The sequence below is a fragment of the Polyergus mexicanus genome, unplaced genomic scaffold (genome assembly GCF_030449975.1).
Source record: "Polyergus mexicanus isolate NDT 795.1 unplaced genomic scaffold, iyPolMexi1.0 SCAF_14, whole genome shotgun sequence".
Classification (NCBI taxonomy): Eukaryota; Metazoa; Arthropoda; class Insecta; order Hymenoptera; family Formicidae; genus Polyergus; species Polyergus mexicanus.
This window is the reverse complement of record NW_027223334.1, coordinates 5,907,322-5,933,137: the sequence shown is the minus strand read 5'-3', so window position 1 is coordinate 5,933,137 and position 25,816 is coordinate 5,907,322. Positions and strand designations below refer to the sequence as shown.

General features: G+C 33.1%; 3 protein-coding genes across 7 annotated transcripts; all 3 read left to right on the top strand.

The window, feature by feature from the left end:
- Positions 1-71: 71 nt before the first annotated feature.
- Positions 72-8,315, top strand: LOC138939201 (protein THEM6). Of its 2 annotated transcripts, none has more exons than XM_070306815.1 (5): positions 72-238; positions 1,671-2,099; positions 4,487-4,701; positions 6,411-6,596; positions 6,817-8,315. In XM_070306815.1, the coding sequence occupies exons 2-5, from the start codon at positions 1,943-1,945 to the stop codon at positions 6,925-6,927; spliced, it is 669 nt and encodes a 222-aa protein (XP_070162916.1). In that variant the 5' UTR covers positions 72-238; positions 1,671-1,942; the 3' UTR covers positions 6,928-8,315. The 2 variants fall into 2 exon arrangements, with proteins under 2 accessions (XP_070162916.1, XP_070162917.1); XM_070306816.1 differs by lacking the exon at positions 72-238 and adding an exon at positions 722-947.
- Positions 8,316-10,169: 1,854 nt separating this feature from the next.
- LOC138939203 (protein THEM6) lies at positions 10,170-12,268 on the top strand. Its single transcript, XM_070306817.1, has 3 exons — positions 10,170-10,419; positions 11,173-11,387; positions 11,496-12,268. The coding sequence occupies exons 1-3, from the start codon at positions 10,275-10,277 to the stop codon at positions 11,730-11,732; spliced, it is 597 nt and encodes a 198-aa protein (XP_070162918.1). The 5' UTR covers positions 10,170-10,274; the 3' UTR covers positions 11,733-12,268.
- A 471-nt stretch (positions 12,269-12,739) lies between these two features.
- Tsp5d (Tetraspanin 5D) lies at positions 12,740-25,552 on the top strand. Of its 4 annotated transcripts, none has more exons than XM_070306835.1 (5): positions 12,740-12,895; positions 20,132-20,245; positions 23,371-23,562; positions 24,150-24,332; positions 24,513-25,552. In XM_070306835.1, the coding sequence occupies exons 2-5, from the start codon at positions 20,168-20,170 to the stop codon at positions 24,846-24,848; spliced, it is 789 nt and encodes a 262-aa protein (XP_070162936.1). In that variant the 5' UTR covers positions 12,740-12,895; positions 20,132-20,167; the 3' UTR covers positions 24,849-25,552. The 4 variants fall into 4 exon arrangements, with proteins under 4 accessions (XP_070162936.1, XP_070162939.1, XP_070162938.1 ...); XM_070306838.1 differs by having other exon boundaries at positions 12,740-12,906; XM_070306837.1 differs by lacking the exon at positions 12,740-12,895 and adding an exon at positions 19,379-19,839.
- The last annotated feature ends 264 nt before the right edge of the window (positions 25,553-25,816 follow it).

Below are 25,816 nucleotides of genomic sequence, written 5' to 3'. Positions count from 1 at the left end.
TGGATGTCCTCGGCGCAGATGCGGTTTTCGGGTAGGGGCATCACGGCGTTAACCGAGGACGTCGATCAGCAGTACGCGAAATGTCATCGATAGAATAGGATCGTCATTGGATGTATTTTGATGGATTTCACTCCGCATACTTATCGGAGTTTCGGTAACGGCGACCCTTCTCAGAAAATTTTGTCTAAAGACTTATTAGATACTTTGTGTCAAAATTTACAGAACTGTTAGAAATATCGTAAGTATTGACCAAAGAAAAAGTCGTAAGTGACACATTCTGCATACATATGTGTTTTGTGTATTACATAAAAGGTGAATTTCGTGCGTAGACGTTAAATTTTCGAAAAGAATAACACAATAGGCCCAGAACGTGTTACGCCTGATAATGCGATGACAAATACGAAATTATCGAAAGTGAATTTCAATATATAGTATAAAATTCTCTTTATCCTGTTTAATCATTATTAATTTCTCTTAAATTAGTTATCGAGATAATCGCACATCGACGCTAATCGTGCTCGATCCAATTTTCTTCCCTTGTTTGGACAGGGTGAATCCAGCTTCGCAGTCTTCGCACTCACGATACTCTATGTAATATCTTTTGATAAATTTGGAGGCCCAATTTCTTAATACGATAAAATTAATTAAAATTATCAAAATTTTCTATTATATCATTTTATTATGGCATTCATTATATATATCTGTATAATTGATAAAAAAAAAAAAAACGATAGTTGAAACTATTAAAGCAAAATTGTATATACCTGGCAATATCTTAATCTTGTTACATTATAATTTTCTATCCTACGATATTTCTCAACATGATTAGCATGTATCGAAAGTTCGATTAATTCGAGGAATTTGATTGTATTTTTCTATGGGAGGTCGCTGACGCTGAGAATTGGCTGTCAAGTTAGGAGAATCGATTAGTATCGGTGTATGAATGTGTAAGTTCAATATTTCTCCGAGTACACGATGCTTGTACGTACATATTTACGTACATTGTACGTACATTTTTACATTGATCGATATGGGAGATTTTATTCAATTATTAATGGTACGGTTATTGCCCTTAAGAAAATTCAGTTAGTCCTCGATGAAGAGACCACGATTTCGATATTAATACATTGATATGTGACTGGACAGTGAAGGTCCAGATCGCTGTTCTTGAATGATGAATATGCATAGAAATGCGTTACGTACAAAGCCACGGTGATTTGAAAAGACAAGCAATAGCGTGCAAATATATTCGTCATTGGCAAAGCCATTTTTTTTTTTCTATGGGAGAATCGACAGTATATTCAAATATATTCAACAGGAAGTCACACATCGTTATTCTTAAGATTAATATAGCTATTTCAGAGATAAACAGTATTCTTTCATTTTATGTTCAAAAGATTTTCGCGGTTGTATCCCATTTTTATTCCATATACACTCCGTATAAATTCAACAATGATATGTTTTATAACAGCCATTAACCGTATACTTACCACATCAAATTATCCTTTACAAATGAGACATGCAAATCGTCCGTATCGTTAAATTTCAGTTTAAACTTCTGACTCTCTCTTTCTCGGATACCTTTCCCGACTCTCTCTCTCTCTCTCTCTCTCTCTCTCTCTCTCTCTTTTAGGCAATCAAGAGAGTCTAATTTTAATTTCTATTAACAGATTCACCAGAATGACATTAGCGAATGTCTTAAGATGAATCGATGCAACTCGTTTAGAGTCTTTCGATATGGTGCGTGAGCGGTCTGCGTTTTTATTGACTAGACGAGAAACGCCAGCAAACGCCAGCGAACGCCATCAACCACTCACAATCAGACAAATCGATAAACCGGCGCGAGCTATTGTGCGACAGTGTCGTGAATTTTCAAAGTTTAACCCTCGATAGGGATAACGTCGACTTATCACCGATTTTCGTAAAGCGACCAACGATCAGGATGATGATTTGCTGGGTCCTCGTCGGCGTCTTCGCAGCCATAGTACTCATTTATGGCCTCTTCGAACTGCATTATTTCTTGCGTATATTCCTCACCATCTTCCTTGCACGTTTTTGCAAGAAAAGAGTACACATTCTCGACGAAACCGTAGTTTATGGTATGTAAATCTTCTAGAAATACATGTTTTTTTTTTTATTGCTTAGAATCGAATAGAAATACTTTATTATTTTTGAAAATTAAACCATATTCAATAACAGGGCTGAAGGAGCAATTATCGTGTGTTCTTATAATAAAATTCGCATTAACAAATACACGGACATTTAATCTGAATAAATAAATGGAATAAATAAAAATTAATTAGACGTATGAAGAACAATATACGTAGTATAAAGTGTATTTATTAATGCGAATTTTATTCTAAGGACACATAATTACAGATAATTGCTCCTTTAGGCCTGTTATTAAATCTTTATTATCTTGGAGTAGGTTTTGATTGTTTTGCACTATTAATTATAATTCAGTTTTATTTAATACGAGCGCAAAGATATATATAATAAATATCATTAAAAATAATTTAATTTTAGTTTATATAATATACATATATCATACTTTAGTTTTAACTTTTATATTTGAAAAAAATATAAAGTGGATATAGGAGACTTTTTTTATTGTAAAAATTGAAAAAGTACCTATTCTTGAAGATTGCAACATTTAATTAATGTCATGGGGTTATGTGAAAAAATATTTTTATATCATATTCTTTATAGTTTTGACTTTATACCTTTTAATAATTATTCCAACGGAATGGTTTAATTAATAAAGTCTATAAAAATCATACGTAGGAGATCTATTTATTCGATTCAACAATTTTTAACGTGATCAATATAATTTAATATATTTGTTAATGACATATCTCAATTAAGGAGATGGTTACAATGAAAGAGTATTATGTATGTTACGTTGACTTTATCGTTACGATATAATACAAGAATCCTTACGATTTACCTAGTCATTTATACGTGAACCTTGACTTACTATGTGGGGAATCAGTTGGCCGGTAAGATCGGTTGGTTACAAATCCGGAATATTATCGATTGCGTATTGTAATGAGCTTAAATAGCGAAAAATTTTCCTTGTTTCTTCATGTAAAAAAACACATACCTTCGCAATTTTATAAATAATATACATTTTTGTTATGCAATTAACTAACAATTTTTGATTCTGCTTCCTTATTTATGTAAAAAAATTACATAACGTTGCACAAAATGTGTTGTAAAAAAAAATTTCCGCATTACATTGTAGGGAAACATGTAGAAATAGTCTAACGTGAGCATGTCCAATTCGTCGATCGCGTGATACTTATTATTAGTTGATCGCGATGTGATTCTTAGTCGATCATAATGTGATTTTTACTTATGTTAGTCAGAAATATATAGTTGAATTAACATCAAAAATCGAATGTTGAAATAAAATTGAAATTTTGATTGAATCGATATGGGAAATTGTACAAATTGTTGACGAATCTTCGATTATCATTTCAATATAATTGCAACATTAAATCAACCAATTAATTATATTAAAATGGCCTTTAAATTAAAAATTAATTTAAATTTTGTTTAGACTATAGTTTACGACAAAGGTAAACATAGAATTCTACTGATTTTTACTAAATAGAAAACAGTTAAAAAATAATCATATAAAAATATATATATTACTTTATTTTATGTAGATCATATATATAATAAACAGAAATTTATCTTGAATTTTGTCATAAATTATATAGGTGTCGTGTAAAAATTTTTATAAAATCAGAAAGAAAATTATTTTAAATATATAACTGTATTATCAATAGGAGAACTTGTAAATCTAAGACTAAGATAATTGTAAATCTAAAAAAAAAAAAAAGCAAATGCGGTAATCAATTGATGCGTGTGTATTAGTCATGAAACTCGATCACACTTTAGTAAAGGTTGGGCAGGCCTGGTCTAGCGAATATTGCGGACATATCTATTAGCCATTTGTGATTATACAGATGCTCAACCAGTTCCGCATCTTTAATTCCCTTAACTTAACTTCAAAGTTAAAATCAACGATGTCTTGAAGTATTATCTTGTCATGTAATTTCTGGTTTCGATCACACAATCGTACAAAAAAAGTTTAATTATTACTTTGCATAGCCTTAATATATAGAGAGTGTGTCAAAGGAGAGATCAAATTTTCTATTTTTTAAATATGAATCTATTTATTATATAATATTTTTATATTATTATTATACATTTTCTAATTAGGATTATAATTTATTTGACTTCCTTTGTGTACTTTTATTGGCATTGTTTTATTCATATTTTTGTTTTTACTAATTTTATACAATATAACACTTTAATCACTTAATTGACGTGCAAGCATTTATACAGGGTGTCCCAGACCATCCGTACAACCCTTTTAAAATGAAAATGAATGGTCAATTATATGTAATCGAGGAATATTTGCATCGCATATTTCATTATACGACGTAGAGTTTTTATAATGCATTTATTTTTACAGGAATTTGTACCACTACTGATGTGGACGCTCTTCTATATCATATGAACAACGCGAGATATCTTCGCGAGCTCGATTTTGCGAGAGCCGATTTTTATGAGAGAACAGATCTGTATCGAGAGGTTTGTTTTCAAGGATCGGGCGTCGTGCAAGGAGCTACAACTATACGCTACAGACGCTTTATCAAGCCATTAATGATTTTTAAAATCACGTCCAAGGTAATTTAGGAAAGTCAATATAGATTTTTAGAGATTTTTAAAAGATTATAGAAAATCAACATTTATATAGCGCATTTATTCGTCAAAAAAAAATAGCAAAAGATAAATTAAATTATTCTATGCTAATCTAATTAATATAATTATCCACTTTAAAAAAAATCATATAAAGTCGATTATACACAAAAGTATTAATTAAATTTATTGATGCTCTTCTCTACGATGCCGATTAGTTATCTCAATATAGACTATACATTATTTCGTATGATCTGTTATTAAGCGAAAATTATAATTTCAGTTTGAAAGAGTGAAAGAGTAAAACGTGCGAGCGATTTTATTAGTTTGATGCAAATTTAATATCATTGCTTTTGAAGAAAAATATTGTAATATATTTCTCGAGTTTGCAATAACATGTTAAAAACTTATCACGGAAATTGTGTATTTTAATAGCTTTTTTTAATGTCGAGTATGCAACGGTCAAGTCCGTTTACCGCGTGTTACTTTTGTTGTCAATTAAATAAAAAGTACATATATTAAATCTACAGAAAATTTATAAGAGGCGTTATTATGGACATCAATTTGAAGAGGTTTAAGAAGTAAGAGAAATATTACATTAAGAAATAATATTTTTTAGAAATCTTTTTTGCATTTAATTAAATGAAAATTATTTGAAGAACATTATTCTTATATAAAAAAATTGTTATAATAAATCTCTTTTAATGTTTATATGTAAAAGATATAATAATAATAATTAATAATAAAGAAACTAAGATACATGAAAGATGTATGCGTAACACGCGTGTATATATTAATATAATTTAAATAAAAATTATCATAAACACTAATATATAATACAAAATAAACAAACAGCTACTCTTTTTACAGTATTTTTTAAATCATTTTAGAATAAATACAATATTATGTGTTGCTTTTGTAATTGCAATCCGCATTGCATGATTATATGACGCATTACCTTATGCATGTTTATGCTGTTTGCTTTATAAAAATCGTTTCTCCATAAAAATACAGATATATTTTTCAATTATTAAATAATCCGATTTTGTCGAGTAAACGCGCAAATAACTCATGAGACTTCAAATTTTTTAAAGAATTGAGAAATCAAAAAGATTTAAAAACGTATACATAATATTTATACATTATCTTACAAAAATACATTCTTAGGAAATAAATTCGGGTTTCTATATGTTTTGTTTTCACGTTTGTACTTCTATGAAAACAATACATATTTTTTTTTATATATGATAATAGTATTTTGAAAATAACAATAGATCAATCTATATTTGTGGCAAAATATCAAAGAATGTCGGTTGAAAAGGTAGCGCAGGTAGAAAAAAAAATAAAATAAAAATAAAAAATAAACACCTTAACACAATTGTATTTGCTGTTATGTGCAACAATTATATTGCTATTAAATTATAAACATTAACATTGACTTAAGTATCAAAAATATGTTTCAAATCGGTTTATAAATATGATAATGCATGTTCTGTGTGTATGTATGTATGTATGTTATCAATTATATTATATTAAGTAGATTAAGTAAATCAAGTTAGAGAAAATGGTATAGGCTTGGTATTTTTTAACAAATTTGAAGTAATATGGACATTTTGAAATCAAGAAATTGAACTCGAGAGGTAAAACTTTGAATTTTACGTAATGAAATAATTAAGCTATTGTTTATATTCTTTTAGATTATTTATTGGGACGAGAAAAGTTTCTTCATGGAGCATCGATTTATCACGCCGAGCGATGGTTTTATAAGAGCTATCGCGATTTGCAGGCAGAGACTCCTTGATTGTAGCGCTGACACTGTTATCGGCGCTTTATTGAATCGCAGAGTGAAACAAAAGGGAAATGTCGAAGCAGGTGTAACGCAGGTAGGAGTAAATTGCGAAACGCATTAAAAAATTTATAAATATCACTCAATTACGATTCGCTATCATAAATATTTTTATTACTACAGAAAGTGCAGTCATTATTTTTCCATTAGCATTTATCACGATTGCTCAAATCCTGTTTCACTTTCAGTATGATGATTATTTAATTGAATAGATTATAAAAATAAAAAAAGGATAATATGTATCCCTCATATTTTAGGTACCTCCTGCAAAGCCAGAAATGCCACCCGAAGTGAGCAGATGGATAGAGAGCAATGAGATATCCTCGGCAATGTTGAGACAGGAGCCGATCATTACAACGCATTGCTGACAAAAGGACGCTGCGACGTCTAGCAATGACGTCGCTGCGACACCGATATACACGACTACGACTGTGTAATAAATATCGGAAAATGCGATATATATTCTCGATCTCTAATCTTTAATCTTCGAACGGCAGGATTCCAGAATGATATTCATTTAGCAAATCTAGTAACTTGAATGCTTAATTACTAGGGTGGAGCAAATGTAAACGAGACTTATTGAAAAAATATTTATTCGATTAATACATGTGAAAGCTAACACAAAATTATTTTTCTACATAGCATCCACATGATGTTTACATATTTTTGCCATCGCGCTAGCAATTTTTTATCCCTGCTTCATAAAAAGTAGCAGAATGAGTACGAAATCAATTGTACATTCGTTGAAAAGCCTTTCTCCGCATAAGGCTTTTTTAAGGTGGTCCAAATAAATCCAATATATATATAAATATATAACTGGTCGAACACATCAGTCAAATTTACAACTTTTTCACCATACTTGGGACTTCGATAACGTGTTCTTATCGAACTGCGTAATTATAAAAGTATGCGTAATTTGCATAAAATTTCAGTTGGTTTAACATGTTTGCGCGTTAAAAATTTAACATTGTAATTATGCAATTGTTAAACCGAACAGCAACCGAAACAGTCACCTTTTGTTTACTCATCGTGCTTACTATTAAACAAACATTGTAGAAACAAACGCGTAACTTAGAGCGTAATCTAGACACAGCCTATATCAATATAACCCACTATTCTTACAACAATAAGCGTTAATGTATCTTGCTTCTATTCGAAAAGTCTCGTTCATATTTGATCGACCTACGTATTTATACGATACAATGACAAAAACTTAGCACGTAAAAGTTTCCGGGCGAGGTAAGCGATAAAAATAATATTTACGATGAGACTTATCTCTGAGATCTATGTCCATGATCTAATGTCCGCTCATTAATACAGAATAAAAAATAGTTAATATGCGGAATGCGGTTTTTCTCTTGCTCTGATAGTCTATTGAAATTAGATAAAAAAAAAAAAATAATTCGCAACAAGAAATTTTTAAAACAGAAACGCAAGCTCAAAAAATTGCTTCTGTTATCTTTATGTATTATAATTATATAATATTTTATTTACACATATGAATATAAGAAAGATAATGTAAGGTAAGATATTAAATTAAAATATTGAAGTATTAAAATCTGGCGTATTGCAGATTATGAAAATTATTAGACCAGTCAAAAAGTTCGATTGGATTTTCAATAGCTGACGTCACATACACGTAATATAAGCAACAATATTGATATAATGTTTAATATATGGTATTATATACGATCTTTCAGGTGACAACTTCAGCTATCATTTGCGTATAACATTAATGCATTTATATTTTATTTAAGTATTGCATTAATAAAGCGTATTTGCATCATTATATATATATATATATATATATATATATATATATATATATATTATTTATTATTTAAATGTAGGAAAGATATAAATGTTTTTGCTGTTACCGAAATCGTTTGTAAAGTTTATGGAGATACTACAGTGATTATTTAAACAGTTGGAATATTATTGATTAAATTGATAATGAAATCATCATCCTCTTCTGTTGAGCGTTCTCGGAGTGTGGTTTATCTTCTAACAATAAATTAAAATCATCATGTCTAAAACGTACAAACCATTTTCCAACTGTTTTAGTAATCAGTGCAGTATCTCCATAAACTTTACAAATGTTGTCGGTAGCAGCAGAAACATTAACATTTTTTCTAAACTTAAATAACATAATATGATGCAAATATACTTTTTAAACTCTCATTTTTAATTAATATATGTATCACTTAAATGTTATATAAGCGCTATGAGCAAATGATAGCTGAAGTTGTCATCCTAAAAGTCGTATTAATATATAATGTATAAATATTAATAGAATTGTTGCTTATTACATGTATATAACGCCAGCTAAAAATCGAATCAAACTTTTTGATTGAAAGCGAAAATTAAAAGCGAAGCGGTGCCATTATTTACATTAATTTATCTCATTAAGAGAGGAAAAAGTTGTATATATATTATTACATTACAAGATATATGTTATATATAAAAAGATGTAGAATATTTAATGCGCTACTAGCCATAACTGATAAGATATACATATGTATATATATATATATATACATATGTATGTGTATGTAAAGTGTGGAATATATATATGTATATTTCATACTATAAGTTATATGTTACAGTTCTGAAATTTTTGGTATATAGTCGCCTCAATAGGAAACGTATATATACGGCAGGGAAGTAACAATTATTAAAGTATTTACCATGTAACAATGGATGCCTGCGTACTTATATAGTATATTAGGTGCCTTCACACATTGAAAGAAATATAATATAAATCTATTAAATTAAACACATTGTTTCGTCGTAACTTCGACCTTCTCATAATCTTTCAGTTTATTTTTCTTTTACGTATTATGATTATAGATTTTGGTCCAATCGGATATGCGATATATTGTTATAAAATATGTGTGAGCATAATTAATTGAGGTCTATATTTAAGCAGGGTCACCGACTTACCAAGAAAGATAATAAGAGTCTTACGTATTTCTATACTCCTTAAAAAAATGTCTTATATCACAAATGTTCGATAGAAATTGATAAAATTTAGTAAAAGGACTGGAAAACCCCGTTCTTAATATAACAATCGATTTTATCTTAATTTATTTGAAATCTGGTAATCAGATGATAATGGCTGAAATTTAGATAATTGTAAGAAATATTTTTAATCAATTTATATTTGTCAAATTTAACTCTCTACACATTTGTCCGAAAATCTAAATAGAAATATATCTTCGGAACTCTTATGTGTGTTTACATAAGACCATATACACATATGTATATTATATATTGTATATATATGTGTGTGTGTGTGTGTGTGTGTGTGTGTGTGTGTGTGTGTGTGTGTGTGTGTAAATTTCTTTCAATAAAAATGTCAGTATTTTAATTTAAAAAAAAAAATAGAGATAGTAATTATATACACAGCAATTAATATCTTTTTTTTCGTTTTGTTTTTTAGGATATAAATAAATTTGTCATATAACGCGTTATATAAGTATGAATTATTCTCTTATAATTTTGTTTGTAAATTTCCGATTTAATTACGATGCTTAAACACGCTTAATCGTGACAGAATATTGAACCGTCTCCTTCTTGTCACGCTGCCTGAACCGGTTCTCCCGTATTATTCACGGTCAGTTCTCTGGCGGCTGTAAGAAAGCACGCATCGAGTCTGTGTGTTATCGTGCAATTTTTCAGATATCAAGAAAGACGTGCTAGTAAGAAGCTAGCAATGCTGTGTTCTTGTAGCGTGGCAATAATTGCCATTCTCTACTTCCTATTCGATGTGAACTACTTTGTGAGAATTATCGCCACTGTCACGTGGGGCAGACTTTTTCAGAAAAAGAAAAAGCTTTTTGATACGACAACGATTTATGGTAAATTTCTCGTATTACTAAATTATAATATTAATTATAATTATTAATAAATATTAATAGATAGCTTTATTAATTCTGTAAGATACATATTAATTATTCAATGTACAAAGATGTAAATCTCGTATAAAATTATTATCATCAGTATCAGAATCAAAGTTCACGAATAATAATATTACGTTAAAAAAGGTAAGTCGCAATGAAGATATATTACAGACGATATTTTGCAAAGACTAGGTTTAATATATGCCTTTTTTATTCGCGATATTTTTACGCGTCAATATATTCATAATTCGTAATTATTTAAATGAATTCATGCTTTACGATATTATGTATTCTTTAAACGTGTCGTTTCATAGTGTGGAACATAAGTCAGCAAATAACTGTATAGCGTTGCGTTAACATATATATATATATATGTGTCGACATATTTCTCGATTCTATAGAACATTGTTCATTCGTTTAAAGATTCATTATAATTAAATATACAAAATGTATCTTGTAAAATTATTATATTTCTGTTAAATAAACTCCGAGAATTTATTTCTTAATATATGGAACTTTCATACATTTGAATTTATTTAAATAGATTAGAGATTAGAAGCAAACGATTGCAACTAATTCTACAACCTAAAATCTAAAAAAAAAAAAAAAAAAAAAAAATTCGAGCAAGAAATTCAAACTATTCGAGTTATTTGAAAAATTCAGATTATTTAATTAATAATACAGCTGACACAGAGATTTCTCTTGTTTCAGGTATTTGCACGACTCAGGATGTCGATCTGGTTTTCAAACACATGAATAATGCGAGATACCTGCGCGAGTTGGATTTTGCGCGTTTCCATTTTTATGATAGATTAGGAATCTACGCAGAAGTCACAAAAAGAAGAGGTGGTGCCGTTCAAGGTGCATCCACTATAAGATATCGCCGTGCGGTGCCTATGTTTATGCCGTACAAGATTACGACAAAGGTTACGACCGACACTTTTTGCACTCTGTCTTTAGTTTTATCCATTTACAATTAAATTACTCAGAATAATGAAGTCTATCCTGATTCTCGTTTGCGTTCTCTCTTACAGCTTATTTACTGGGAAGATAAACACTTTTATGTAGAGCAACAGTTTATTAGCCTCACGGATAATTTTGTTCGTGCTGTTGCATTAAGTAGACAAACTGTAACCGGATTAAAAATATCGGCGATGGATTTAATCGCCGAAATTGAACCTAACACACGTAGACCGGAGCCCACCAAAGAACTTCAGCTATGGCTAGAATCAATGCAAGAATCATCGAAAAAGCTTAGAAAAGAGGATTGACAAAAGATATATATATATCATTTATTTAATGGCATAATTTTCAAATTATGTTATTTATTTTTCTGAATGTTAAAACGGTGTGTGTTTCGGTTTGTTTCTTGGTACATTGCTAAAGATAGTTAGTCTAGTGCTAAAGTAGTCTCTCTCAAGACGTGTCTGATATTTTATCATCGGAAATAGATTATCTTTTTTATAATGTGACGTAATTCTCTATTTTTTGAAGCTCTTTTTAAAATGTTACGTATAAATATTTAAATTATTGTAATGCAAATATTTTATATACATATAATAAGAGTAATTATTATCTGAACATTGCATCAGTTCATACACGAATAATGTCATACATGAATAAAAATTATTGCAAAATTAGTTATAAATCTGTTAGTAAAGAAGATGCCAGGGAGACAAAATTAGCATAAATTAATAATTGAGATACTAATGTTGAATAAAGTAACAAATATGAAATTATAAATTAAAATTAGAATATACGTTGATCTGTGCAATTAATGAGAATTATAATTATGAAGATTTTATTAAAGTTTGCTAAAAATATATTTTGGATGTGTGGAATTTTTGTAATATACAATTATACGTATGTGTAATTAATTTACACAACTCTACGAAGTGTTTCGTAACGAATGTAAACAATTTATTTCGTGTTTAAACGATAAAGTTTGTGCATTTAACAAACTGTTATTATTTTGCACAGTTATTGCAATATTTAATAAAACAATAAAAAAACACATGACATTTCATATTCGAAATAATATTTTGCTGATGCCAATCATCAAAGTTTTATATATATATATATATATATATACTCGTTATGAAACACCTTGAAAATTGTCTCGATCGATTTTTTTTGTTATTAACACGCTGCGAATATTAATTCCTTATATCGCTCTCGTCATCTGACAAAGCGCTTCGGCGCAACCGTCAGATGGCGCGCCAGGTACTGGCTCGGAGAAACGGAGAACGGATGTTTGTGCGAGGTGGATGTGTCGCGCGGCGCGCGCAGTCGAACTCGAAAGCTGCCGCGAAGCGAAGCGATCCGACCTTCGAGATTGCGCTTTTCCATGAACTTTTGCGAACCATTCAGTGACGAAGAGCTCGCGACAGTTCTCTGCAAAGAATAATACGGATGACTCTCCCTCATCCCATCTGTGAGTGATCAGTGAGCTAAGATTGCTTGTTCTTCGCGAAAAGTCCCCCCCTGTTTTTCGTATTTACTTCTCTCGTCGAACTTGAAAATTTTGCAAATTTCATTTAAATATTAAATTTGTCACAAGTCACGCGCACAACGCAAGAGTTTAATTTACACCTCGTTGCGAGAACGTCATTTAAATATGAACGATTGATTTTACGAAAGTGCATCTGCAACGATATTAGGATGAAAGATTTGAACAGAATGTTGGAAAAAATTTAATTCTCATTAAAACTTGTCAATAACTTGATATACACGATATAAAGAGGGAAAGTATTTTGAAATTTTCAGTAAAATAATACTTGCGATAATCAATGGTTGAAAAAATTTTATTATCATTGAAATAATGATTTTTATACATTATTATTCTTCATAAATATATAATAGTTTATATAACATGCCAAAGTATATATAGAATTGCACGAACCGAGCAATGAATCTGCGTAATATAAAACTCACTTAATAAAGTATGAGTATACGATTCACTTGTGTGCTTCATCCGGTAAAACGTACTTTATTAAACGTTTCGCGAATTCAGCACGCGAAACTCACTCTATTTCTGCTTACAAATACAACAAACTGGAATACAGTTAGCGTTGCATTCGCGAACGCAGTTAGTGATAACTGCACGGTGCGTAAATGCACGTGCGGATAAAATGACGAGATGACATTTCATCAGAAAATATTTAGATCAGGCATCGTTCATCATTATTGCTCGTATTATTGGTTATACATATTGGCGTGATTGTCTATAGATAAATATTAATGAGAGACAGAGTTATTAATGTGCAACTCTTTTTTTCTTTTTAATAAGGAAAAGAAATTCCTTATTTTTATAATGATACATATATTTATGCACAATATAAAATCGTCGAATATTCTTTGCACACCAATAATTTTCGTCAATATCGAATCAATTTCTTTTCGATACCGGTCGTTTTCAACATATTAATAATCGAAAACAAGGAGCGTTTGTGACTAATTAAATTTCCAGCAAGAGAATAAATTACAAAATCTTATGTAATTAATACAAAAGAGAAAGATCTTTATCTTTAAAGAATTTTAATTTTTCTTTATTATAAAAATGTATGATAACGAAATTTAAAGAAAGATGATATGTACAATGTAAAAAATGACTTCTTCGTATTATCGGCAATACATATATAACACTATGTTTCCTTTAAAAAATGACATTTTTAAATTAAATTTTTTAAAAATATTAAATTTTAAAGCTCGAATTTTTAAAATGTCTTCGTTACATCAGTTTATCGCATCAAGGAATCACATTACATCGCACAGATTAATATTATCGCGTGTATCTGATGGTCTCATAAGCCTCGACGAGATGATTTAGACCTCGACGGAAAACATTAATATGTTTTCAACGAATTGTCACGATCTAGCGATTGGGATCGTTACGCGAATTTACTGACGTATGCGCTCCTTTGTAATGTTTCATGCACGTAATTACAAATTAGACAATTTGTCTAATCGAGCGCGATATTGCTTGTCGGGGAGGGCAAGCGTCCGAGATCTGTCTCATTCCTCCGAAACTATAAAAGAGAATGTTTTAAATATATTGTCCCATGATTCTCTCGCGCGTTTAAAAACTCGAGAGACGATGCTATTGTCAACTTTTTTAAATAATAATTTCACGCACATTTTTCTAGTCGCGTCGAAATCGGGAAGCGTGTTGATAACGCGCGCCATTATCTCAAATACCAGGGAATCGATCGTGCGAACAGGTCGCTCGTCGATTTCTCTTCCCATGCACCAACATTTGACCGAACAATGAATCGGTGCTTTCCTTCAGCGAATATACCATACTCTCTTAATATATTACTTTCCCCGATAAACTTCGTGAGAAACTTTATACGTCCCAAGCTCAAGTACCGATGAGTAGAAATTACTTTAATTGCTTCGTAATCCGATCCGCATGCTCTTTATTAAATACGTAACGCGTCGAAATTTTTGTGAATTGATTTGTATATTAATAAATTTTTGAATTAAACTTTCGACAAATTAGAATTTAGAGATTTGATTTGGAAGTGCGTAAAATTAGTGCCATAAATCGGAATCGTTTCATTTCTTTAAATCGCACATGTTTAATATGAAATAAATATGATCATTTCCATCGTATTTTTTGGAAAGGATTTATATTATATATATATATTTTTTTTTTGCGAATGTTAAAACATATATATTTTATCTTTTTTAAATAAATTTTATCAACAATTATAAATATTAGATATTTAGAAAAAATATGATATATAAAATAAAAATAGTATATATATAATAAAAAAAGAGTCATATACTTTCTTTGTAATTTTTCCTTTTTAATATTTTTTTCTCTCTTTCTCTCTCTCTCTCTCTCTCTCTCTCTCTCTTAATTTCTAGATAAGAGTATGTCTAGTCTCTGTTTAATCTGGTATAGCAGAAATGTGTTTAGAAGAATGTTATTTTCAAGAAAGGCTCGACAAACGTAAACACTTTAAGAACGAGGCAAGAATTTCAATGATGGATTTATCGATCGGAAAAAAATATTTCTTAATGCGGTGTTTAAGAAACCAATCACGTACACGTGGGAAGAATTGTGAGGGATTAAACTGGCTGGATTCGTGCTCGCTTGTAGGTTTCTTTACGATGAAGGATACGCATGCTTTGGCACATCGTTTCGTGATTAGCGATTTAATTTATCATACGCAATATTTTGCAGTGATTCTTATATAATTATAATTTTTTTATTCATCGACACTTGGCTGCGTCAGGAAATTATACAATAGATCATCGTAATAGGTATAATAGGATACCTCTATTACGAGTACGAGAATTCTCCTCGGCAAGCTTGTTACGTATATTCTTCTAATGTGACATAATTATAGCTTTTCTAGATCACGTTCTCAATCATGTAATTGGCCATGATTTATGCAACTATCTCATATGAAGTAACTAATGAACATTGTAAATTTTTACCTAACAATACACAATTTCTGTTTTAGTTAATGAAATATAAAATAATGAAAAGTGTTCCACGGTTGGTTGTATAAATCAATTTATATTTCGTAGCACTTTCGGCGGGAAATTAAAAAATTAAAATTATAAGACATAAAACTATCATTATAATCGAGAGTGATACTTTTGCGCGATCGCCGGAAGATTGATAATGAGACACGCGTGCGAGCTCCTTTCGTCGATTACATCACGTGGGAAGTTAAATGCGTAGGACGCGTTAATGCGATGGCACATAAAAAAGGAGAAAGAGACGGACAGAGAACCGGGCCGCGTTAACTTTTACATTTAGGCATCGTCCACACGCATTTTACGAGACGACGACGAGCGGGGAGATCATAGATGACCACAAATTGTCCACAATTGGCAGGAAGTTGAGGCAGGGGGAACCGTTTGTGCGCCCCTTTGCACTCCCCTCGATGTACGTTATTTTCACGCAGCCTACCATTTCGTTCGTCAGAAATTGATCTCGGTGCCGATATTAATTTCTTCACACGATATACATGTCCAATATTATCAAATATTCTTTAATCATATTTAAATGAGATAATTAATTAATCTTTGGAACGCGATAAATATTTTTTTCCTCTAAACTTCTCTTGGTACGTAAATATATATATATATATATTTTTTTTTATATAAAATGTAGAAAAGATTTATTCTAGCGGGCAATCTTTAATAATAATGGCATAAAATGTTATAACACAAGGGAATGCTTGTGTGTCTTACAGATATTGGAATTTCTATAACAGCTATAGGTGGGATAAAAATAAGAGTATATCTCAAGGTCTATAAATATATCTTACTTTGAAACGCCACAGAGAGAGAGAATAGGGTAGCTTTCTTCCTTCCGCTATGGCTATGGTGTATGTACGCTGTAAATGTCACAGAGATCACCTCTGACGCATGAAGCGATCGACGGTGAAATAAAAAAGATGCGATCGTAGCGAGAGGTAAATTCTACGAGCGCCTTTTGCAAATTTGATGATAACGACGGGCATTTTTCTTCATCAGATCCGTATTCATCCCATTCCAATCTTCGTCGCTTCTTTCATTCGCTCGCGCTCTCCTTCTTGCTCGAGCGGTTTCATTCTCGCGAATGACGTTTGACGTGATGTTCTTATTTAACGGGCGACAAGTGGCACGAATATTACGACGGTGGGTGGAGTTTTGCGTGAGAGCCGTGCCTGGTCGTCGCTCTTGATAAGGCGAATCAATATTATTCAATTCTGATAACGGCCCTCATTACGGCAAGTAGGGAGAGAACACATTAATCGCGCAATGAGCTGATAACAGATTTTCCGTTAACTCGCGAATGCTCGATCGAACCGATGTTCTCGTTTCTTATTAAAGAGTAGCGTGATTCAGATAAATCTTTTTTTGTCAAATATATACGGAATTTGCAAAGATACTGAACAACACATGTTCGTGTAAATTGCGAGACGGTGCGCGAGTCTGTATGTACGATGATGGATCCATTTACGCTTATACAAGGTACGGCGCGGGAACTTTCTTATTTTAAAAAATCGTAAAACAAAAAGTATTAGAGATATCATTTTAATTCTTTTTTTTTACATAGAGGTACATTTAAAGTTTTTTTTTTTAATTACTTCTTGAAAATGACATTTTGAAGGTGGCCTCCGTTCTGGTCAATACATTGGGAGAGATCCAGGGTTTTTGGACGATTGGTATACACCAAGGATTTAAGATATCCCCATAAAAAATAATCACAGGGTGCTGAATCCGTGCTGGCCACTCAAGATCATCCCTCAAAGAGATAAGACGTTCGGGGAAGTCCAATCGTCCAGAAACCCTGGACGAGCTGAAGAACAATATTCGTGCTGCTATTGCCAACATCTACGTAGAAATGCTGGACAAAGTGGACCAAAACTTCCGATTTCGACTCTCCCAATGTATTGACCAGAACCGAGGCCACCCTCAAGATGTCATTTTCAAGAAGTAATTAAAAAAAAAAACTTTAAATGTACCTCTATGTAAAAAAAAAAAGAATTAAAATGATATCTCTAATACTTTTTGTTTTATGATTTTTTAAAATAAGGAAGTTCCCGCGCCGCACCCTGTACTAATGAGAACGATATGGTTGATACACTTTTAGATTATCGTTTGTGTTATTATAATTATGCAGTTTATCAGATAAAAATTCATCTAAATGCTTATTTTATGGACAGATACGAAAATTTCATACAAAGAATCCCATATTAATGGGAGATGAGAAATATATCAGAGATCTCTTAATTAAGCATAAAGAGATATTCCTTTTTTTAGTAATCATAATTTTTCAGATAAGTAAGTATACAAGCGAGATATTAACAATTCAATGAAATTATTCGATCCATTAATTATGTTAATTGCAACGTATCGTGAGCGACTCGGCGATAACAATCGGTGAAACGAAAGCGCCAGAACAACGTGAGATAATTGTAATAGATGATGATTGCTGTAGCTGATGTGAATCTGATACATATATATATATATATTTATACATAGTGCACATAACTGATGCTGTTCAACATCTTTCTTCTTCTCTTATCTCGTGCATTATTCGATCGAATATTATTTGCAAATCCGTCGTCTGAACTTAAAGTAGAAAAATCACATCGACCGTCTCTGTCATTTAAAATTCCGATATGCCAATACTTTTGACATTTGTACACAGTGGGAAGAACCATTTAATCTTCTGCGCGTGCCCGCAGTTTTTTCCTATTAGTATATTACAAAACTATTATTATACGTAGAAAAATTATACACGCGCACAAAAGTGTAGAGTGACATTAATAGAAAATAAAAATTAGTAGAAAATTAATGTATAGAAAAATATATAGGGGAGAGATGAGTATATCAGAAAAATATATTTGTTAAAGTTTCGAAATAATTTGTAAGCGAAATCAAATTAATTGTATAAATAAATTGTAATATATGCGTATAATAATAGCGCAAGAGTTTTATTCTCTTAATCAGAAGAGAAAGCGTATAATTTATTGTGGGAAGTAGTCTGAGATAATGTAGCTTTATGTATACGCGTGAGTAAGAATTTCTAGGAAGACACAATTCGGAAAAGTGAAGATTTTTAATATATACGAGACCTTTCAGCGAACGTTACCTTCACCTTTGTCGCTTAGCGTTCCGTGTTCTACGAGAGATCTCAGCTGGGATGTAAAAGGCTAACGAATAATAGTGACACAACACGATAGCGTGAAGCGAGAAAAAGAGACAACGAAGAGAGAACGACCAGACGTTGCTCGGGGTATCACGAGCGACCTTGACGATGTCTTCCTTTTATTCTCGCGGTTCGATAGGTCATCTACGGGAAGAGTGACGTGCGACGAGCCGCAAAACATCCTCGCCTCTCCCGTCGCGATTTACGTGATCGCAATCGTGATCGCGTGTAGGTGAGCGGCTTCAACCGGAGCGGCTGTCCCGTTAGCGGACCTAGAAGGTCTCCGCGAAAGATCGAACGGGAGCCAATCGTATCGGCTCGTGCTCGAACATATCAGAATGGATTCTCATCCGACAAGAATCGTCTGATCGAGTCGATCGACAGTCGATCAGTCAGCTGGGACGATCATCTAGATCTTCCACGTTGCTGCGTTCGAGCGGGATCCTCTTGATGCTCGCACGTCGATCTCTTCTCGTTCTCCTCCTCCACCATTAACTCCCGTTCCTCCACTTTGTTTTTCTTCCTCTCTCTCTCTCTCTCTCTCTCTCTCTCTCTCTCTCTTTGTCTGTCTTTCTCGTCGCGGTTTTTTCCCCTTCCTCTTTTCCTCGCACGATCTATCCTTCTCAGCTTGCTCCTCGAACGTAGTATTTCCTGGTGATCCGTGATGCGTACCACGAGACTCTCGCGCTGATGCGCATGGTGGATTCCTTATCATAGTAATTTTTGTGTAATAATAATAATAATAATAATAATAATAAATATTCGTGAAAAAGATAATCTGTTCGCGCGGTAGAAGGCGAAAGTTGCTGATTGTGTCGATGTAATTAATACTCTCCGTGAATTCTCTCCGTGAGATTGTTGATATAGACCCGGTGCCTCGACGAATCTTTACTATCTAATGTCAATTCGGGAAGTGACATTACTCTCGCGAGTTTCCTTATTGCCGAACGATTATATTATCCTCTTCCCGTTTACAATGCAAACGAATCACATTCTACGTTTTTGCAGCTGAAACATTGCCAGCCCCTTCAGAGTGAAAAGTCGATGAAGGATCAAGTCATGGGCCGCACAGGATACACGTGCATCAGGCACGTTTTCTGCTCCCTCAACGTTTTAATCTGGGTAACGCTTTTTTTACGTTATTTTTATAAAATAGATGTTATTCTGTTTTTTGATTCTAGATCGCACTATAATAATAATAAAAAAAAAAAAAAGGAAAACTGACAAAAGAGCAAAAGTGTGACTTTTTCGGATATATGTGTCATTAGGAAAATCTCTCATGTATTCAATTCTAAAATCAATTGATTTATTATTCGCGTATTATTAGAGAGCAGGTACTTGAGTTATATTTAAACATCTCGTTCTCATGCTGAAAAGATACGCGTGAGAACATCTCGACGAACTGTCTTGAATGAAATGTTTCGTTGGCACACAATTCATAAACACGTGCAGTGCAGGCGCGATTTCAATTGATCAGAAATGAAACAAATGAAACAATACAGCGAACAAACATGACTAATAACAGCCTACGCGACTCGGCTATTAAAACTGACGCGCTTTTGTAATTCGCTTTCCGCCGCATTCTCGTTTCCCTTCGGTCCACTTTGTCATTCCACTTGAAATCGTCCGTCGTTCGCGACGGTTGTTATCGCGACGAAAGCCTTAAATAGGGCGTTGAACCGTGCTCTATGAGCTATGAACTTACGGTACTTAAGCCGATGATAAAAGCGCGGTTACGTTGCGTGTACTGATACTGATTACACGTCTGTCTCATTAGACTCTACTACTGTTAAATACGTGCCACCTGTTGTCGCGCGCACTTGATTACTTGCGTATTCTAATCGCTTTTCACTTATATAAACTCCGCAGACGATCAAAGATATACATTATTCAAGATATAGAACTATTTAGGATAAATGCTGCGTTAGAAAAATATGATGCAAAACGAGAGCAAATGTTTCAATAACGATCTAAATAGAATATCCCAGACAGCACAAGGATGTCCTTAGGACGTCCAAAGGACATCCAGGATATACATGTAGGATATCCTCAGGATATCCCATTGTAATCCTCAGATCTCCTCTCGATGTCCTGAGGAAGAGTAAATGATAGCCGTATATTAACCTCTGGAGAATCCAGGGAGATCCTGTGGAACATCCTAAGGATTTTTATAGGATGTGTTAGGGATATTTTTCGTATGTTTCAAGGAGCAAATTTTAAAATTTAAATATAATTTAAAGGTTTAAGTTGTGTAATATTTTCTAAACAATCCAATATCTGAATTCCCTATGTTGGGATTGCATCAGAAATTGAACTGATAGAAAATAATTACATTTGTAATTTCCTGTCAGTTGCTCTTTGCAAGCTTTATATAATTCTCATGACCAAATGTCAAATACGAGTTCGCGTGTTGCATAGCGGTAAACAAACGAACTAGCGGTTAAATACTATTGTTTGTAAAGTTTTTGGAATGTTGCGAACAGTAACATTTCTCATGAAATATTAAATAAATAATAATTGTGGATATATGAAAATGTGCGCATCAAATTTAATTATTAATATTAAACGAAATTAACGTTAACAATTAATTGCACATGTATATGTCCTCTGGAAATCCAAAAGACATCCAATATAATAGACAGGGCAGATATATCCTACAGACATCCAGGGGTTATCCAGTGAACATTTATAGGACATTAATACTTATTATAATACTTAAGATTTCTAAATTATATAAAATAGCCGACACAACTAAAAATAATTATGTATGCATATTAAACTTTTATAAATATATTTATAATAATATCTTAAAACATCCTACAAATGTCCTGAACCGTCCTGGACATATTCAGGATGATCCTGAGGATGTTTTGTGCTGTCTGGGATCCGATGATATCAATGTGACATATATATATATATATATATATATATATATATATATATATGTATATTGCGGATTATATAACGCTCTCTTTGCAAAAGTACCGTGTCGTGTATGCTTCATTGACGATAATTAGAAAGTACGGACGCGCACTTTTGTACAATTAACTATTGAGGTCGCGTAACAGTGCATTAATTTCTTAATCCATGCCGCGTGAGTTGCAATTTATAAATTATCCTCCCACTATACGGTCCTTTCCACGCGTAAATACGTTAATTCGCGAATTTCCAAGTGCGCGTAAACATGTTCCTTCGTTCGCGGCCGCGTTCGATGACGCAAGGTAGGTCTCGCGAGACATCGGATGCATCGCAATTTTATGGGACTCGCACGAAGCTGTAAGGTCAATATTCACCTGGCCGCTTGGTCGACTTCCCGTCACGGATGGTGCAGTGGGTTACCCACTCTGGCTTACTTAGAAATTCTATACTCTCTCTCTCTCTCTCTCTCTCTCGGACGTGGGCTAGCAATCTCTCTTTATTTGCGAATGATTTAGCAGATGTTGTACCGTTATACGTGTACAGTTGAACGAATTGCCAATCGATACTTTTTATCGGTTAATAATTTGTATCACATCTTGTGAAATTTTGCTATTTTTGTTGGCGCATTGACCGTGAAATGGATCTATCCGTGTTTGTCGAAGTAATAGCTATATTAATTTCCCTTTCGCGTCGACGATTCGAAAAATTATGATACTTTCAAGCTGACAACCTGCTTTGCATTTCCGAATTTGTTTAAATAACGTGTTGCATAATCAATGCATTGTATAATGTCGATTGTGTATTATCAGAAGCGCAGCCGGATGAAAATAACGCGACATTGACCCAGTAAACTCGCGTGTTATGAGTATACATGTGATAAGAATCTCTTTCCTGATACTTTTAATTATAATCTCCTAGGTCTACACCACAAATTAATGTCAGCAACTGACATTAACGCGATAGCGCGAGACTACTGCGTAGAATCATTATCATTTCTTCAGTTTTCCACTGCTACGTAAATAGCTAGTTAATTTTATCAACGTATTTTTTTTTAATTAATGAGAATATTTTTTGTCATACACGACATAGTAAAAACTATATATACATTTTTTGACAGAATATCTTAATACTATTGTAGCCATTTCCACTATAAATCTTGAATCAATTTTCTCTTCAACAAAAATCGGATATAAAATAGAAGCTGTAAAAAAAAAAAAAAAGTTTTTAGTGATTTAACTATCTCGACAGGTTTAGTAAATTACGCTCGTCGAATGTCATACATTTATGACGCTTGACGCGACTCCGATACGCGTAATTCCTTTTTACAGTTATGCGCTTGCGGAATTTTGGGCGCGGGCCTTTGGCTGCGGTTGGCTTATTCCGGATACGCGACCTTGGTGCCGCAGTATAGCTTCGCATCGGCGGACTCGTTACTGCTCGGCGCTGGATGCGTCACATTCGTCATCGCCTTCTTCGGATGCTGTGGCGCGTGGTTTCAGTCTAGATGCATGCTGATCACGGTTAGTACAACGTGATCCATTGTAAAACGCGTGCCTCTTGCGAAAAGTACGTATATTATAGTGTACTAGATACACGCCCAACATACGAGACTCGTAAGCCGGAGTATCTCTCTTGTCAGTGGAGAGATTCAAATTTTTACTGTCTTGAATAATTTCAAACAATACCGTAATGTACTACATTTTTGGCAAATCACTTTTTTTTTTTTTTTTTTTTTACTTAAATGACACATTTCGTATTTTCAGGATAAAAACAAATTCTAATCAGAAATATTCTTTTCGCTACAAGTTGCGCATGTTAAACTTGCCGTGTAGTATACGACGGGTCGATAATTTGTTTATGTATACAAGGCCGTGCATGTATAATGAGCGCACAGCAACCTGATTACATAGAATATGAAATGTATGTGCGTGCGAAATGTATATGAAGTACAATATTTTGAGCGTAGATGTAATCAAAGTTAGTATCCATAAAGCAAAAATCCTGTTGTAAGAAAGAGTTTTTTTGAAATCTCTACTTTTTTTTTTTTATTCTCTGTAATTCAGAGAATGAGAAATAAACGTTTACATGGATATTTTGTAATTTTCAGTATTTCAGTCTGGTGATACTCATGTTCCTCGCCGAGTTCATGCTGGGAACATTGGCATTCGTGTTCAGGGAATATCTCGCGAAAAGTTTGAAGGAGGAATTACTGTACGGTATTGAGAAGCATTACAATATCACTAGGGAGCCAGGAACTCTCTCCAGTATGTGGGATCACATACATACGGAGGTTGGCGTGCTCAATTAAAGTATTATTTATAAAACTAATAGCGGTAATAGTATTTTATTATATTGTTTGCGTTGGGGATTTCTCAGTTTAATGTCAAAAGAATCTTTTCGCACATGCCGCGCGGTTGAAACGTTAATTACGTTAACATTAGAGATAAATATAATATGTAAATGTTTTCAGTTTCACTGTTGCGGCGTACGCGACTACACGGATTGGTTCCAAATCGAGGCCTGGCCCGAGGAGGATCGGGTGCCGGATTCTTGCTGCATACAACGGGAACGGTACTGCGGTCGTCTAGATCCGGAAGGTCGCAATAAGGAGGGATGGTACAAGGAGGGATGCGCGACCGCCATACAGATGTGGCTAGTCACCAGACTCCACGTGGTGGGTACGGTGGGTCTCGTCGTCGCCTTCCTTCAGCTGTTCGGTCAGGTGGCCAGCATGATCCTCTTCTGCACGGTCAGACACAAGAGATCCTCTCACACGTACAAGAGTTACGATACTACCAATACCTAGAATTTCCGATCGATCTTGGACGAGACCACCGTCTAAGATCGATATGATATCTTCCTCGCGAGTGTCTGATTCCCGTTCCACGCAGCGGGAACAATTTTTTTTTCAGAATTGTCGGTATTGGTCCTCCTCTGACGACTTTCACGGAAGATTCTGCCTTTCGATCGCACCGAATTCGCAGATATTTATTCAAAAATAACACAACGAAGATCTGTTTAAGAGAACTCACATCAGAGAAAAAGCATAAAACGAGATTACATTATATTGATAATTATTGAGAACATTACTCTATAAATATATTTTACATATAAGGCGTTTTAAGCAAATGAAGACACGTTGAGGTTTCAGCTGACCAAAAAGTTTCCGCTGTGTACCAAAAAATATGATAAGTATTTAATTGATGGTTTTCCTTCCTTTAGTCTGAATGCTGATAATGTTTTTTGCAATCTCCGGTGATTAGTATCGAGACTTCTCGCTGTCAGATTTTATGTCGATTGATAATTATTTATATTCTTAAGCAACAGTATCATCCGTGGATCCTTTTTGACCAATATTTATAGATAGTAATGTAAGTAGTATCTGGCAGCAGAAAATTAATTTGTATGTGAGAATAATTTATATAATGACGTGAGAGAAAGAGAGAGAGAGAGAGAGAGAGAGAGAGAGAGAGAGAGAGAAAAAGAGAGAGAATCGAGATTATGATCGATCATTAAATTGAATTTTTCCTATGTAACAAATCTATCCTGCTTTAATAGTATTGAAGATGACTCTAATGCCCGGTTTTCTTCACATCTCCCAATAGCTATCTTTCAGATAAAGATATCCGTCGGATAACTAAAAATCCATTTTCTTCGCTGAAGCCTCTGATTACGATATCTAACGGATAATTATTCTTCATAAGATATCGGCTACTTCGGGTTCAGGATAACTTTATCTGCCAGATACAGACTTTACAGAGGTGAAGAAAACCG

What these genes read in the sequence shown, in the direction of transcription:
- LOC138939201 (XM_070306815.1), top strand. Translation starts at nt 1,943, where the DNA reads ATGATGATTTGCTGGGTCCTCGTCGGCGTCTTCGCAGCCATAGTACTC. An exon ending in TTTTTAAAATCACGTCCAAG is followed by an intron (nt 4,702 to 6,410) that starts GTAATTTAGGAA and finishes ATATTCTTTTAG; the next exon opens with ATTATTTATTGGGACGAGAA. An exon ending in TCGAAGCAGGTGTAACGCAG is followed by an intron (nt 6,597 to 6,816) that starts GTAGGAGTAAAT and finishes CTCATATTTTAG; the next exon opens with GTACCTCCTGCAAAGCCAGA.
- LOC138939203 (XM_070306817.1), top strand. Translation starts at nt 10,275, where the DNA reads ATGCTGTGTTCTTGTAGCGTGGCAATAATTGCCATTCTCTACTTCCTA. An exon ending in TGATACGACAACGATTTATG is followed by an intron (nt 10,420 to 11,172) that starts GTAAATTTCTCG and finishes CTCTTGTTTCAG; the next exon opens with GTATTTGCACGACTCAGGAT. An exon ending in CGTACAAGATTACGACAAAG is followed by an intron (nt 11,388 to 11,495) that starts GTTACGACCGAC and finishes TCTCTCTTACAG; the next exon opens with CTTATTTACTGGGAAGATAA.
- Tsp5d (XM_070306835.1), top strand. Translation starts at nt 20,168, where the DNA reads ATGAAGGATCAAGTCATGGGCCGCACAGGATACACGTGCATCAGGCAC. An exon ending in CCCTCAACGTTTTAATCTGG is followed by an intron (nt 20,246 to 23,370) that starts GTAACGCTTTTT and finishes TCCTTTTTACAG; the next exon opens with TTATGCGCTTGCGGAATTTT. An exon ending in GGGATCACATACATACGGAG is followed by an intron (nt 24,333 to 24,512) that starts GTTGGCGTGCTC and finishes AAATGTTTTCAG; the next exon opens with TTTCACTGTTGCGGCGTACG.